The following is a 13,005-nucleotide window of genomic DNA, read 5'->3' as shown; positions in this document are numbered from 1 at the left end:
ACACCTTGAACTTGTCGAAAACCTTTTGCGACAATTCTAGCTTTGTAGATAGTAACACTACTATCAGCGTCCATCTTCCTCTTGAAGATCCATTTAATCTCAATGGCTCGCCGATCATTTGGGCAAGTCAATCAAAGTCCATACTTTGTTCTCATACATGGATCTCATCTCAGATTTCATGGCCTCAAACCATTTCGCGGAATCTGGGCTCATCATCGTTTCCTCATAGTTCGTAGGTTCGTCATGGTCAAGTAACATGACCTCCAGAATAGGATTAATGTACCACTCTGGTGCGGATCTCACTCTGGTTGACCTACAAGGTTCGGTAGTAACTTGATCTGAAGTTACATGATCATCATCATTAGCTTCCTCACTAATTGGTGTAGGAGTCACAGGAACAGATTTCTTTGATGAACTACTTTCCAATAAGGGAGCAGGTACAGTTACCTCATCAAGTTCTACTTTCCTCCCACTCACTTCTTTCGAGAGAAACTCCTTCTCTAGAAAGGATCCATTCTTAGCAACGAATATCTTGCCTTCGGATCTGTGATAGAAGGTGTACCCAACAGTAACTTTTGGGTATCCTATGAAGACACACTTTTCCGATTTGGGTTTGAGCTTATCAGGATGAAACTTTTTTACATAAGCATCGCAACCCCAAACTTTAAGAAATGACAGCTTAGGTTTCTTGTCAAACCATAGTTCATACGGTGTCGTCTCAACGGATTAGACGGTGCCCTATTTAATGTGAATGCAGCTGTCTCTAATGCATAACCCCAGAACGATAGTGGTAAATCGGTAAGAGACATCATAGATTGCACTATATCCAATAAAGTACGGTTATGACGTTCGGACACACCATTATACTGTGGTGTTCCAGGTGGCACGAATTTGTGAAACTATTCCACATTGTTTTAATTGAAGACCAAACTCGTAACTCAAATATTTGTCTCCGCGATCATATCGTAGAAACTTTATTTTCTAGTCACGATGATTTTCCACTTCACTCTGAAATTCTTTGAACTTTTCAAATGTTTCAGACTTATGTTTCATCAAGTAGATATACCCATATCCGCTCAAATCATCTGTGAAGGTCAGAAAATAACGATACCCGCCGCGAGCCTCAACACTCATCGGATTGCATACATCAGTATGTATTATTTCCAATAAGCCAGTTGCTTGCTCCATTGTTCCGGAGAACGGAGTTTTAGTCATCTTGCCCATAAGGCATGGTTCGCAAGCATCAAGTGATTCATAATCAAGTGATCCCAAAATCCCATCAGCATGGAGTTTCTTCATGCGCTTTACACCAATATGACCTAAACGGCAGTGCCACAAATAAGTTGCACTATCATTATTAACTTTGCATCTTTTGGCTTCAATATTATGAAAATGTGTATCACCACGATCGAGATCCAACAAACCATTTTCATTGGGTGTATGACCATAGAAGGTTTTATTTATATAAACAGAACAAAAATTATTCTCTAACTTACATGAATAACCGTATTGCAATAAACATGATCCAATCATATTCATGCTCAATGCAAACACTAAATAACATTTATTTTAGGTTCAACACTAATCCCGAAAGTATAGGGAGTGTGCGATGATGATCATATCAATCTTGGAACCACTTCCAATACACATCGTCACTTCACCCTTAACTAGTCTCTGTTCATTCTGCAACTCCCGTTTCGAGTTACTACTCTTAGCAACTGAACCAGTATCAAATACCGAGGGGTTGCTATAAACACTAGTAAAGTACACATCAATAACATGTATATCAAATATAGTTTTGTTCACTTTGCCATCCTTCTTATCCACCAAATACTTGGGCAGTTCCGCTTCCAGTGACCAGTCCCTTTGCAGTAGAAGCACTTAGTCTCAGGCTTAGGTCTAGACTTGGGCTTCTTCACTTGAGCAACAACTTGCTTGCCGTTCTACATGAAGTTCCCTTTCTTTCCCTTTGCCCTTTTCTTGAAACTAGTGGTCTTGTTAATCATCAACACTTGATGCTCTTTCTTGATTTCTGATTTCATCATCATGAAAAACTCGGGAATCGTTTACGTTATCCCTTGCATACTATAGTTTATCACGAAGTTCTACTAACTTGGTGACGGTGACTAGAGAATTCTGTCAATCACTATCTTATCTGGAAGATTAACTCCCACTTGATTCAAGCGATTGTAGTACCAGACAATCTGAGCACATGCTCACTGCTTGAGATATTCTCCTCCATCTTTTAGCTATAGAACTTGTTGGAGACTTCATATCTCTCAACTCGGGTATTTGCTTGAAATATTAACTTCAACTCCTGGAACATCTCATATGGTCCATGATGTTCAAAACATCTTTGAAGTCCCGATTCTAAGCCGTTAAGCATGGTGCACTAAACTATTAAGTAGTCATCATATTGAGCTAGCCAAACGTTCATAACGTCTGCATCTGCTCCTGGAATAGGTCTGTCACCTAGCGGTGCATCAAGGACATAATTCTTCTGTGCAGCAATGAGGATAAACCTCAGATCACGGATCCAATCCGCATCATTGCTACTAACATCTTTCAACATAGTTTTTCTCTAGGAATATATCAAAATAAACATAGGGAAGCAACAACGCGAGCTATTGATCTACAACATAGATATGCTAATACTACCAGGACTAAGTTCATGATAAATTTAAGTTCAATTTAATCATATTACTTAAGAACTCCCACTTAGATAGATATCTCTCTAATCATCTAAGTGATCACGTGATCCAAATCAACTAAACCATAACCGATCATCACGTGAAATGGAGTAGCTTTCAATGGTGAACATCATTATGTTGATCATATCTACTATATGATTCACGCTCGACCTTTCGGTCTCAGTGTTCCGAGGCCATATCTGCATATGCTAGGCTCGTCAAGTTTAACCTGAGTATTCTGCGTGTGCAAAACTGGCTTGCACCCGTTGTAGATGGACGTAGAGCTTATCACGTGGTGTCTGGGCACGATGAACTTTGGCAACGGTGCATACTCAAGGAGAACACTTTTATCTTGAAATTTAGTGAGAGATCATCTTATAATGCTACCGTCGAACTAAGCAAAATAAGATGTATAAAAGATAAACATCACATGCAATCAAAATATGTGACATGATATGGCCATCATCATCTTGTGCCTTTGATCTCCATCTCCAAAGCATCGTCATGATTTCCATCATCACCGGCATGACACCATGATCTCCATCATCTTGATCTATATCAATGTGTCGTCACCTGGTCATCTCGCCAACTATTGCTCTTGCAACTATTGCTATCGCATAGCGATAAAGTAAAGCAATTATTTGGCGCTTGCATCTTATGCAATAAAGAGACAACCATAAGGCTTCTGCCAGTTGCCGGTAACTTCAACAGAACATGATCATCTTATACAACAACTTATATCTCATCACATCTTGACCATATCACATCACAACATGCCCTGCAAAAACAAGTTAGACGTCCTCTACTTTGTTGTTGCAAGTTTTACGTGGCTGCTACGGGCTGAGCAAGAACCGTTCTTACCTACGCATCAAAACCACAACGATAGTTCGTCAAGTTAGTGTTGTTTTAACCTTATCAAGGACCGGGCGTAGCCACACTCGGTTCAACTAAAGTTGGAGAAACTGACACCCGCCAGCCACCTGTGTGCAAAGCACGTCGGTAGAACTAGTCTCGCGTAAGCGTACGCGTAATGTCGGTTCGGGCCGCTTCATCCAACAATACCGTCGAACCAAAGTATGACATGCTGGTAAGCAGTATGACTTATATCGCCCACAACTCACTTGTGTTCTACTCGTGCATATGACATCTACGCATAAAACCTGGCTCGGATGCCACTGTTGGGGAACGTGGTAATTTCAAAAAAAATCCTACGCACACGCAAGATCATGGTGATGCATAGCAACGAGAGGGAAGAGTGTTGTCTATACCCTCATAGACCGTAAGCGGAAGCGTTATATCAACGCGGTTGATGTAGTCGTACGTCTTCACGATCCGACTGATCCAAGTACCGAAAGCACGGCACCTCCAAGTTCTGCACACGTTCAGCTCGGTGACGTCCTCGCCTTCTCGATCCAGAAAGAGTGGCGAAGTAGTAGATGAGTTCCGGCAGCACGACGGCATGGTGACGGTGTTGGTGAAGAACAATCTTCGCAGGGCTTCGCCTAAGCACTACGAAAACTATGACAAAGGATAAACTAGAGGAGACGGGGTTGCCGGCACACGGCTTGGTGTTTCTTGATGTGTCTTGGGTGCTAGCCCTACCCCTCTATTTATATGTTGAGCCTTGGGGTCGAAACTTGGAGTAAAAGCCTCCAAAAAGTCGGTTTCACCCGAAAGGCAAGATTCCTTCTCGGACTCCAGGGCCAGACGCCAGGGTTCCCGGCGTCTGGACCCAGACGCCAGGGACCCTGGCGTCTGGCCCCTGGACTCCGCAAAACTTCCTTTTGCGCTTTCCAAAAACCTCGTGGGCTTTCCCCTTTGGCCCAGATAAAGTGTTCTTGTGCCCAAACAATTCGGGAAACATCCGGAACCCCTTCCGATGGATTTCGGAACCTTTCCGGAGATCAAACACTACTATCCACATATCAATCTTTACTTCCGGACCATTCCGGAGTTCCTCGTCATATCCGCGATCTCATCCAAAACTCCGAACAACATTCGGTCACCAACATACATAACTCATAGTACTATATCGTCAACGAACGTTAAGCGTGCGGACCCTACGGGTTCGAGAACTATGTAGACATGACCGAGACACCTCTCTGGTCAATAACCAATAGCGGGACCTGGATGCCCATATTGGCTCCCACATATTCTACGAAGATCTTTATCGGTCAGACCGCATAACAACATACGTTGTTCCCTTTGTCATCGGTATGTTACTTGCCCGAGATTCGATCGTCGGTATCTCAATACCTAGTTCAATCTCGTTACCGGCAAGTCTCTTTACTCGTTCTGTAATACATCATCCCACAACTAACTCATTAGTTGCAATGCTTGCAAGGCTTATAGTGATGTGCATTACCGAGTGGGCCCAGAGATACCTCTCCGACAATCGGAGTGACAAATCCTAATCTCGAAATACGCCAACCCAACAAGTACCTTCGGAGACACCTGTAGAGCACCTTTATAATCACCCAGTTACGCTGTGACGTTTGGTAGCACACAAAGTGTTCCTCAGGTAAACGGGAGTTGCATAATCTCATAGTCATAGGAACATGTATAAGTCATGAAGAAAGCAATAGCAACATACTAAACGATCGAGTGCTAAGCTAATGGAATGGGTCAAGTCAATCACATCATTCTCCTAATGATGTGATCCCGTTAATCAAATGACAACTCATGTCTATGGCTAGGAAACATAACCATCTTTGATCAACGAGCTAGTCAAGTAGAGGCATACTAGTGACACTTTGTTTGTTTATGTATTCACACATGTATTATGTTTCCGGTTAATACAATTCTAGCATGAATAATAAACATTTATCATGAAATAAGGAAATAAATAATAACTTTATTATTGCCTCTAGGGCATATTTCCTTCAAATTGAACATAAAAGTATTAAAATAAATAGATAATGACCAAATAGTCATCGGATCATGCATGTGGTAGGAAAAAAATACAGAATAACAAGCCTTCATCGAAGCGATCTTCTAGCCCAAGCCCCCACCCCCCCCCCCCTCCCGCGGCATCATCGCTTCTCGGTTTCTTAATGTTTTCTAGAAGACCGACCAGGCGGTCAACAGATGACAAATCAAATGGAAGCAACACAAAAAGGTTCGGATGTTTTTTTCCTCAAATCACAGAGTGTTTCTATTTATCGATATATTCCAGAACAGAGCGACTATACCCACTACGATGCGGAGCACCCCGTGGACATCACCAAGGGGCCTACACCAACACAGCAAGTGGACCGATGAGTAGAGCACGCGCACGTGCCATTAAAACCGAGGTGAAATCACTCCTCTTTGAACTACCTCTACATTCATATGAGACATGACTACTATCTCAAATGGGGACCCTATGCAATCACCCATGTAACAAGGAATTGACCATCAAGAAGCAAGGGAACAACGGCAAGTCATGGAGGAAGAGGAGCAAGAAGACAAGGAAGTAAGGCTGTCGGAGCTACAACACTCGGGCGTCCGGCTACCAGCCTGATGAGCGGAATGAATGGTGCACGATTACAGAAGCTTTGTCGTTAACCTAGGTGTCTGGACTTATACCCAGACATCTGACCCCTGGAGCGCGCCAAGTGAACATACAGCTCCGACTCGGACGAGCTTCATCCACCGGATGTCTGGCTTGGAATCGTGACAGTCTTGCCTGAGCTTTTTGGACGTGCGACCAGGAACCAAACATTCGGCCCCTATCTACATGCACTTTGGGCCAAGTAGCCTTGTATCCTCCCCTTCCTCCCTTTTTTCTCTAGACTATAACCTCTCCCCTACCTCCTCTCTAGGGTTAGCAAAGCATAACTAGACATCTTGAGAGAGCTTTGCTCATCAACCCTCTCCACTGGAGACCAAGACCTCCAAGTGGAGAAGAATCCAAGGGATTATCGAGGCCTCCATCTCTCCTAGAGATTTGAGGAAGATCTATCTCTCAAGACCTCGGCTCCCCTTAGGGTTTGAGAGGAACCACCTACTTACCTCCTTTTGTTGATTGCGGATCTATGTGTTTCTTACTTGGAGAGCACATCTGTGATGTGGATCTTGTTCTTTGAGTAATTTCCCCCTTGCGTCTCCTTCAGTTCTTGTGTTTCTCCACTGTTCCATCTCCAAATTGTGAAGATTGGGCACAATTGGGTGGTATTTATTTTTGACCTCATCCCCTTAACATGCAAATCTAACCCTAAAAAAGTTACTCCTCTTCTAGAATCCAACATGCATGGGATAAACAGACATCATGCACAAGGTGATACTAATTAGGCATGCATGAACAAGGGTAGCCTACCAACAATGTTCAACAACTTGCCTTGCTAGCAAAATTTTCTTTACATTCTTTTCCCACGTTTGTTCAGATTCTATCATTAGAAATAGGAATCATTCTTTTACCCAAAAGGAAAGCATATCAGTCAAAGAAGCCAAGGAACTGGATAATCTTTACAGCCTGTTTCAACTTCCACTATCCATACAAGCGCACCAGCAATTCCATTTGCTATCAGAAGAATTAAATAATATCAAAAACACCTATGATAAGGACAGATGGCTTTTCAAATGGGGAAATAATAAGGACATTACCAAGAAGATCTATGGATACCTTATGAATGGTGAGGATGCTGCTGCTACTTTTAAATGGATATGGAAATCATATTGTCTACCAAGACACAAATTTTTCTGCTGGTTAATGCTAAATGACAGGATAAATACATGTGATCTTTTGATCAGAAAAAATATGCATCTGGATTCCACTGTATGTGTTCTATGCAACAATGAAGACATTGAGGATAGGACTCATCTTCTTTTCACATGTCCATTTAGTCAGGGATTTTGGTGGAACATTGGTTTTGAATGGAATTCGGATCTGGAAATCAACAATATGATTATTGATGCTAAACACAGATATAAAATTGGCCACTTCATGGAAGCCATGATTCTTGGATGCTGGAGCATATGGAACCAAAGGAATGGGATGATTTTTGAAGGGATCCCCTGTTCAATAAATGAATGCAAGAATGAATTTGTCAGATATTTCAAAATGACCATGCTAAGGGCTAAACCCACCCTAAAAGAGGGCATGTCCTCTTGGATAGACAATATTTAATTTTCCAATAATTTCCTTGCTACTTTCCCTATAGATAGTACCTCCTTGGTTGTCCCCCCAACAACCATTTTTTATGTAATTTGATACCCTTATTTATTAATGAAAAATGACTTACAGTAGGGGATTTACCCTACTGCTCTTTGGTCAAAAAAAAAGAAATAGGAATCACTAGATATTTCAAAAACATTTCACCAAGTTGACAAGTAAATATTTCTTGATAAAATCGGACTTGCTCTTTGCTTTCTCAAAAAGGAACAACTCACTCTTATGAAAGTTAATGGTTGGCCCTGACATTTTCTCAAAAGCACCCAAAATGAATTTCAATTTATTTGCACTCTCCTCATCATCACGCGTTAGAAAAATGGGTGTCATCAACATATTGTATCATATTGACAAACACCCCTTTCACCATCTCATGTTGCTTAGCCATTTCCATGATTAGGGCTAGGGCATCGACTACTAGGTCAAAGAGAAGAGTGGTAAGGAGTCCCCATGCCTAAGACCTTTATATTAAGTGTTGAAGTATGGTCATACATGCCCTCCCATCATGGTGTTCGTAAATCATAATCTATTCACATCACTTGGGGGGGGGGGGGGGGGGGGGGGGGGGGTTGTGGGTTCTAAAGGACGTCCATAATTTTTGCTACGTCATTCCCTTTCTTTGTCTATTGCTTCGACTAGAGTTAGTCACTTTAGCTTATGGAAGGGTCAGAGAGGAGCTCATGTTCATTCTTAAAAAGGACTAGCCAAATTGATGAGAAAACTACATTAAAACCATTAACGTAGTTCATTAGCGTTGATCAAAGGATATCCTTATAAAGCTTTAGCAACAGAACACCTCCTAGTTTAGTGGAGCATCACCCAATCAACTTAACAACAACAACCCATGGTCCCCCACTGCTGAAGTTGGCCTTGGCAAACGATGCCTAAGGGTAGAAGGATACATATTTTAGAACCTAAAATATATTTAAAAAAATCGAAACTCAGCCCCTGAGGATCTGGATTTTTAAAAAAGCGAAAGAGAGTTGCCCGGTTAATTTACGAAGAACCGTGCTAAAACCGTTACAGCACGCCCAAAAAAAAGGCACCCCGGCCGAGTTCAATCAAAAAATCCAGATCCAAGGTAAGTTGCATAGCAAATCTTCGATCATGTCTCAAAGCATGCAAACGACACCAAAAAAATGTCGTCGACAGCGGCATATGATGCAGATTCACTTCATAAGAAGTAGGCCCATAGTATGAGTTCCACATGAAGCTTTGAGCTCCTTCAGTAAACAAAGCCGCAAGATGCATTTTGGGATGTTCTGTACACTAGCCAATTATCCATCCTTCTTCGTTTAGAAATTTTTGCACACATAGGATGAAAGTAGAGTTTCGAGGGATCAGACGGTTCCCAAGCCACCCGTAAAAATCCGCAGCGAAACGCATCATCCCCTTTCCTTCCTCGTCGTGCTCCCAGCCTCCAAACGACCACTCTCCCCCGCTCAGCTCCCACACTCGCCTCCCATGGCGTCCCTCCTCTTCCTGCCGCACACGACGCCCACGGCCTCCCCGCGCGCCGCGGCCAGGCCCAGGGCCGGGGCCATCACCTGCGGCCCGCGCGACAACCGCGGCCCGCTCCAGCGCGGCCGCTCCCTCTCCACGGAGGCCATCCACGCCGTGCAGTCCCTCAAGCGCCTCACCGCCGCCGACCGCTCCCCGTCGGCCGCCCGCGGCGCGGCCTCCGCGTCCCTCGGCCGCCTCCTCCGGGCCGATCTCCTCGCCGCCATGGCCGAGCTCCAGCGGCAGGGCCACTGGTCCCTCGCCCTCGCCGCGCTCCACGTGGCGCGCGCCGAGCCCTGGTACCGGCCCGACCCGGAGCTCTACGCCACGTTCGTCTCCTCCTCGCCGCCCTCCGAGGCCGCCGGCGGCGCCGTGGACGCGCTCGTGGAGGCGTTCCTCGAGGAGAAGGAGGAGCGGCGCGGCGGCGGGCGGCTCTCGGAGTCGGAGGGGCCGTGGGTGGGGGTGGACGTGTACAAGCTCACGAGGCTGGTGCGCGCGCTGGTGGCCAAGGGCAGGGCGCGCGCGGCGTGGCGGGTGTACGAGGCGGCGGTGAGGAGGGGAGGCTGCGAGGTGGACGAGTACATGTACCGGGTGATGGCGCGGGGGATGAAGCGGCTGGGGCTCGAGGCCGAGGCGGCGGAGGTGGAGGCCGACTTCGCCGAGTGGGAGGCCAGGGTCTCGCCGCCGGCGAGGCACCTGCTCGACGAAATGCGCGCGAGGGAGGAGAGCAACAAGACGACGACGACGGCTTAGTATTTTTGTACTGAAAAGTAAATCGAGAGTGCGCGAGTGTGATCATTGTGTTCTTTTATTACTGGAAAGTAAAAATGTCGTGCTGCTTGCCACAGTTCATGTCCAGAAAGTTCACAGCGAACAAGTTCAATTTCGACATGAATTTCCGTAGTATCAATTTCCACATCAGGCGAGAGGCACATTCAGATTCAGGATCAGCTTGGCTCCCTTAAAGATTCAGGATCATTCATATTTGCTGGGCAATTTCGATCACAAAGAAAGACTTCATCTTCAGGGGGATTATTCCAGCTTATATGAGGAGTTAATTGTACGTTGGTACTTAAATAATATTGATCGAAGGAAGTACCATAACTGAGGAACTATGTAATCACCAACATGGAGGGGCTCTTTTCCCCCTTTCTTCTTGAATATATAGTACGCACGTTCGTGCGTATTCGAGAAGAAGTACCATAACTGAGGCTTGAATTGGTACCACTATACGTTTTTTCGCAGATCAATACCTAGTCTGGGGCACGCCGCAACAAATCAATCTGATACGTGGTTAAACACATTTTGACACGGAAACTGACAGTCAGGGTCTGCTTGTCAGTTGCTAACATGGCGTGTCGTGTCCATGTTTTTTGCAAAAAACCCCCTTGCTTTATATTTAATCACGCAAAATCACCTCGTTTGCATGCGCGTGGCCCAAAGCAGCCATGGCCCACTGGCTAGGCACCAGTCGTATCCTTCATCGCGAGCCCGTGGACAGAGCGTGCGAACACGCGCCTCGCTGCCTGCTGCTTCTCCCGACACCGCAAGGCGTGGTTAAGAGTGCCATGCACACCCCATGCTTATCTGTCTCGTTTCCGCCCATTTTCCCTTTCCCCTCTCTCGTTTTTGAGCTCCACCATGAGGAGCCGGAGCGTCATGAACCAGCGAGCCAAAACCACCACCTGGCCTTTTTCGTCGTGTCGAACCGCTCCGCCCCGATGCCATGCACCTCTCCACCGACAAAACACAGCCAAGGAGCTCCGAGTTGGACGAGAGACCACCTTCTTCACCGACGGCATCCGAAGGTAGTCATTGTTGTATCCCTGTAACCAGAGAGCCCACTAACTAGCCCTGCGGAACCTCTATGAGCACCACCTCCTTTCCCCTCCTTTCCCTCAATCGTGCAAGTCCTCTAGCCACCGCCTTGCGAGCTCCGAGATCTGGCGGCCGCCATGACCAACGAGCACCGCGATAGAGTTCCCACAGCCTCCCCATGCTGCATTTCCAGCTCCTGGAGCTCTCAGGGTGCCGCCTAGCCCCTCAGCCTGCTCGCCCGTGCCCCGTAGCCACACCCTCGCCGCATCCGTCCTGGTGCCGCCACGATTACAAAACTGATCAAGGGGAGGGATTCCTATAAATGAAGTGAATTAATCACAACTACAAAATGTAAGGCCTTATAAACATTGAAGTTGAAGTTAAAATGGTGAGGGTAATTTTTTTAGAACAAGTATTTAAAAATGTTAATCAAGCATTCGAAATATTTGGAATGAAAATATAAAAATGTTGATCATGTATTAGAAAAATAATGATTTTTTATCATGTATATAAAAATGTTGATCAAAAATTTTGAAAAAAAAAATGTAGAACAAAATTTGAAAAATGTTAATCAAGCATTTGAGAAATGTTAAATGTGTACAGAAAAAATGGTGACCATGTATATAAAAAAGTTAATCCAGCATTTAAAAAACTGTTGAACAAGTACTTTAAAAAATGTTGAACAAGTATTTGAACAAATTTAATCAAGCATTTGGGAAAAGTTAAATATGTATAAAAAATGTTGACCATGTAGTAAAAAATGATGAGATTTTTTTATCATGTATATAAAAATGTTAATCAAGCATTTAAAAAAAGGTTGAACCATTGTTTGAAAATGTTAATCAAGCGTTTGGAAAATGTTAAATGCGTATAGAAAAAATATTGACCATGTGTTAAAAACATGTTAATCTTGTATTAAAAAAGGTTAATCAACAATTTGGAAATGTTTAAAAGTGTGTATTGGAAAAATGTTGACCACCTATTCGAAAAAATGTTAATCTTGTATTTGATAAAATGTTAATCAAGTATTTTAAAATTATTGAAAATGTGTAAACATAAAGTGTTGACCATGTATTAAAAATGTTAAATTGGTATTGAAAAAATGTTAAATGTGTATTAGAAAATTATTTTTTTGACATACACAAAAATTTAGAGTGAAGACGAAAACAAACATGAGAAAAAATAAAATAAAAACAGAAATGGGAGAAGAAAAGATAAAACCAAAAAAATGGAGAAGAAAAAAGAAAACCAAACAAAAAACGAAGGAAACTCTGTCAAAAAAAGAAAAAAACAGAAAAAAACCTGTAAAATCCAATGGAAAAATCGTCTTCCTTCGCCTAGTGTTTACTATGTGCAAGACATGGGCGTAATGGCTAGTAGAGCGAGCCACCTCCGAGGAGACCAGGGATCTATCCCTGCTTCTCTCATATCGTTCTCTTTTTCATTTAATTGTCCGCGAAATTGGCCGGCCCAATTGTTGTACACCCTTTAGCGAGAGTTCCCATGGTCTCTCGCTTAATGCGAGAAATACTATACAACTAATTAAATAAACCAACAAAAACTTAGTAAAGAGAATTTTTTTCCCAAGCGCTTTCTCCCCTTCCCCTCGGCAGCTAGAGCAAGCTTTCCCCTTCAGAGTTCGCCGACGAGCGTGTGGACTAGCGACCCGTGCCAGCGACGGGAACCCTGGAGCCTTCACTCCAACTAGTAGTTTAGGTTAGGGGGCAGCTTTTTTGGGCGGCTTAAAAAATAAGCTGCCTCTCCCTAGCTTAAAAATAAGGCGCTCCTTAAATTTATTGAGACTTCTAAATTAGTTATTCCATAACTAGTTTAGAAGCCACGATAAAT

The 13,005-nt window shown here is 43.9% G+C and overlaps 1 protein-coding gene across 1 annotated transcript; it reads left to right on the top strand.

Moving 5' to 3' along the window:
- The first annotated feature begins 9,051 nt into the window (after positions 1 to 9,051).
- On the top strand, positions 9,052 to 10,242 carry LOC109782987 (protein THYLAKOID ASSEMBLY 8, chloroplastic). Its single transcript, XM_020341619.4, has one exon. The coding sequence runs from the start codon at positions 9,304 to 9,306 to the stop codon at positions 10,090 to 10,092; it is 789 nt and encodes a 262-aa protein (XP_020197208.1). The 5' UTR covers positions 9,052 to 9,303; the 3' UTR covers positions 10,093 to 10,242.
- The last annotated feature ends 2,763 nt before the right edge of the window (positions 10,243 to 13,005 follow it).

The sequence above is a fragment of the Aegilops tauschii genome, chromosome 3 (genome assembly GCF_002575655.3).
Source record: "Aegilops tauschii subsp. strangulata cultivar AL8/78 chromosome 3, Aet v6.0, whole genome shotgun sequence".
NCBI classification, from domain to species: Eukaryota; Viridiplantae; Streptophyta; class Magnoliopsida; order Poales; family Poaceae; genus Aegilops; species Aegilops tauschii.
This window is presented reverse-complemented; position numbering and strand designations above follow the sequence as displayed.

Excerpts from the sequence above, each read along its gene's own strand:
- LOC109782987 (XM_020341619.4), top strand. The coding sequence starts at position 9,304 with ATGGCGTCCCTCCTCTTCCTGCCGCACACGACGCCCACGGCCTCCCCG.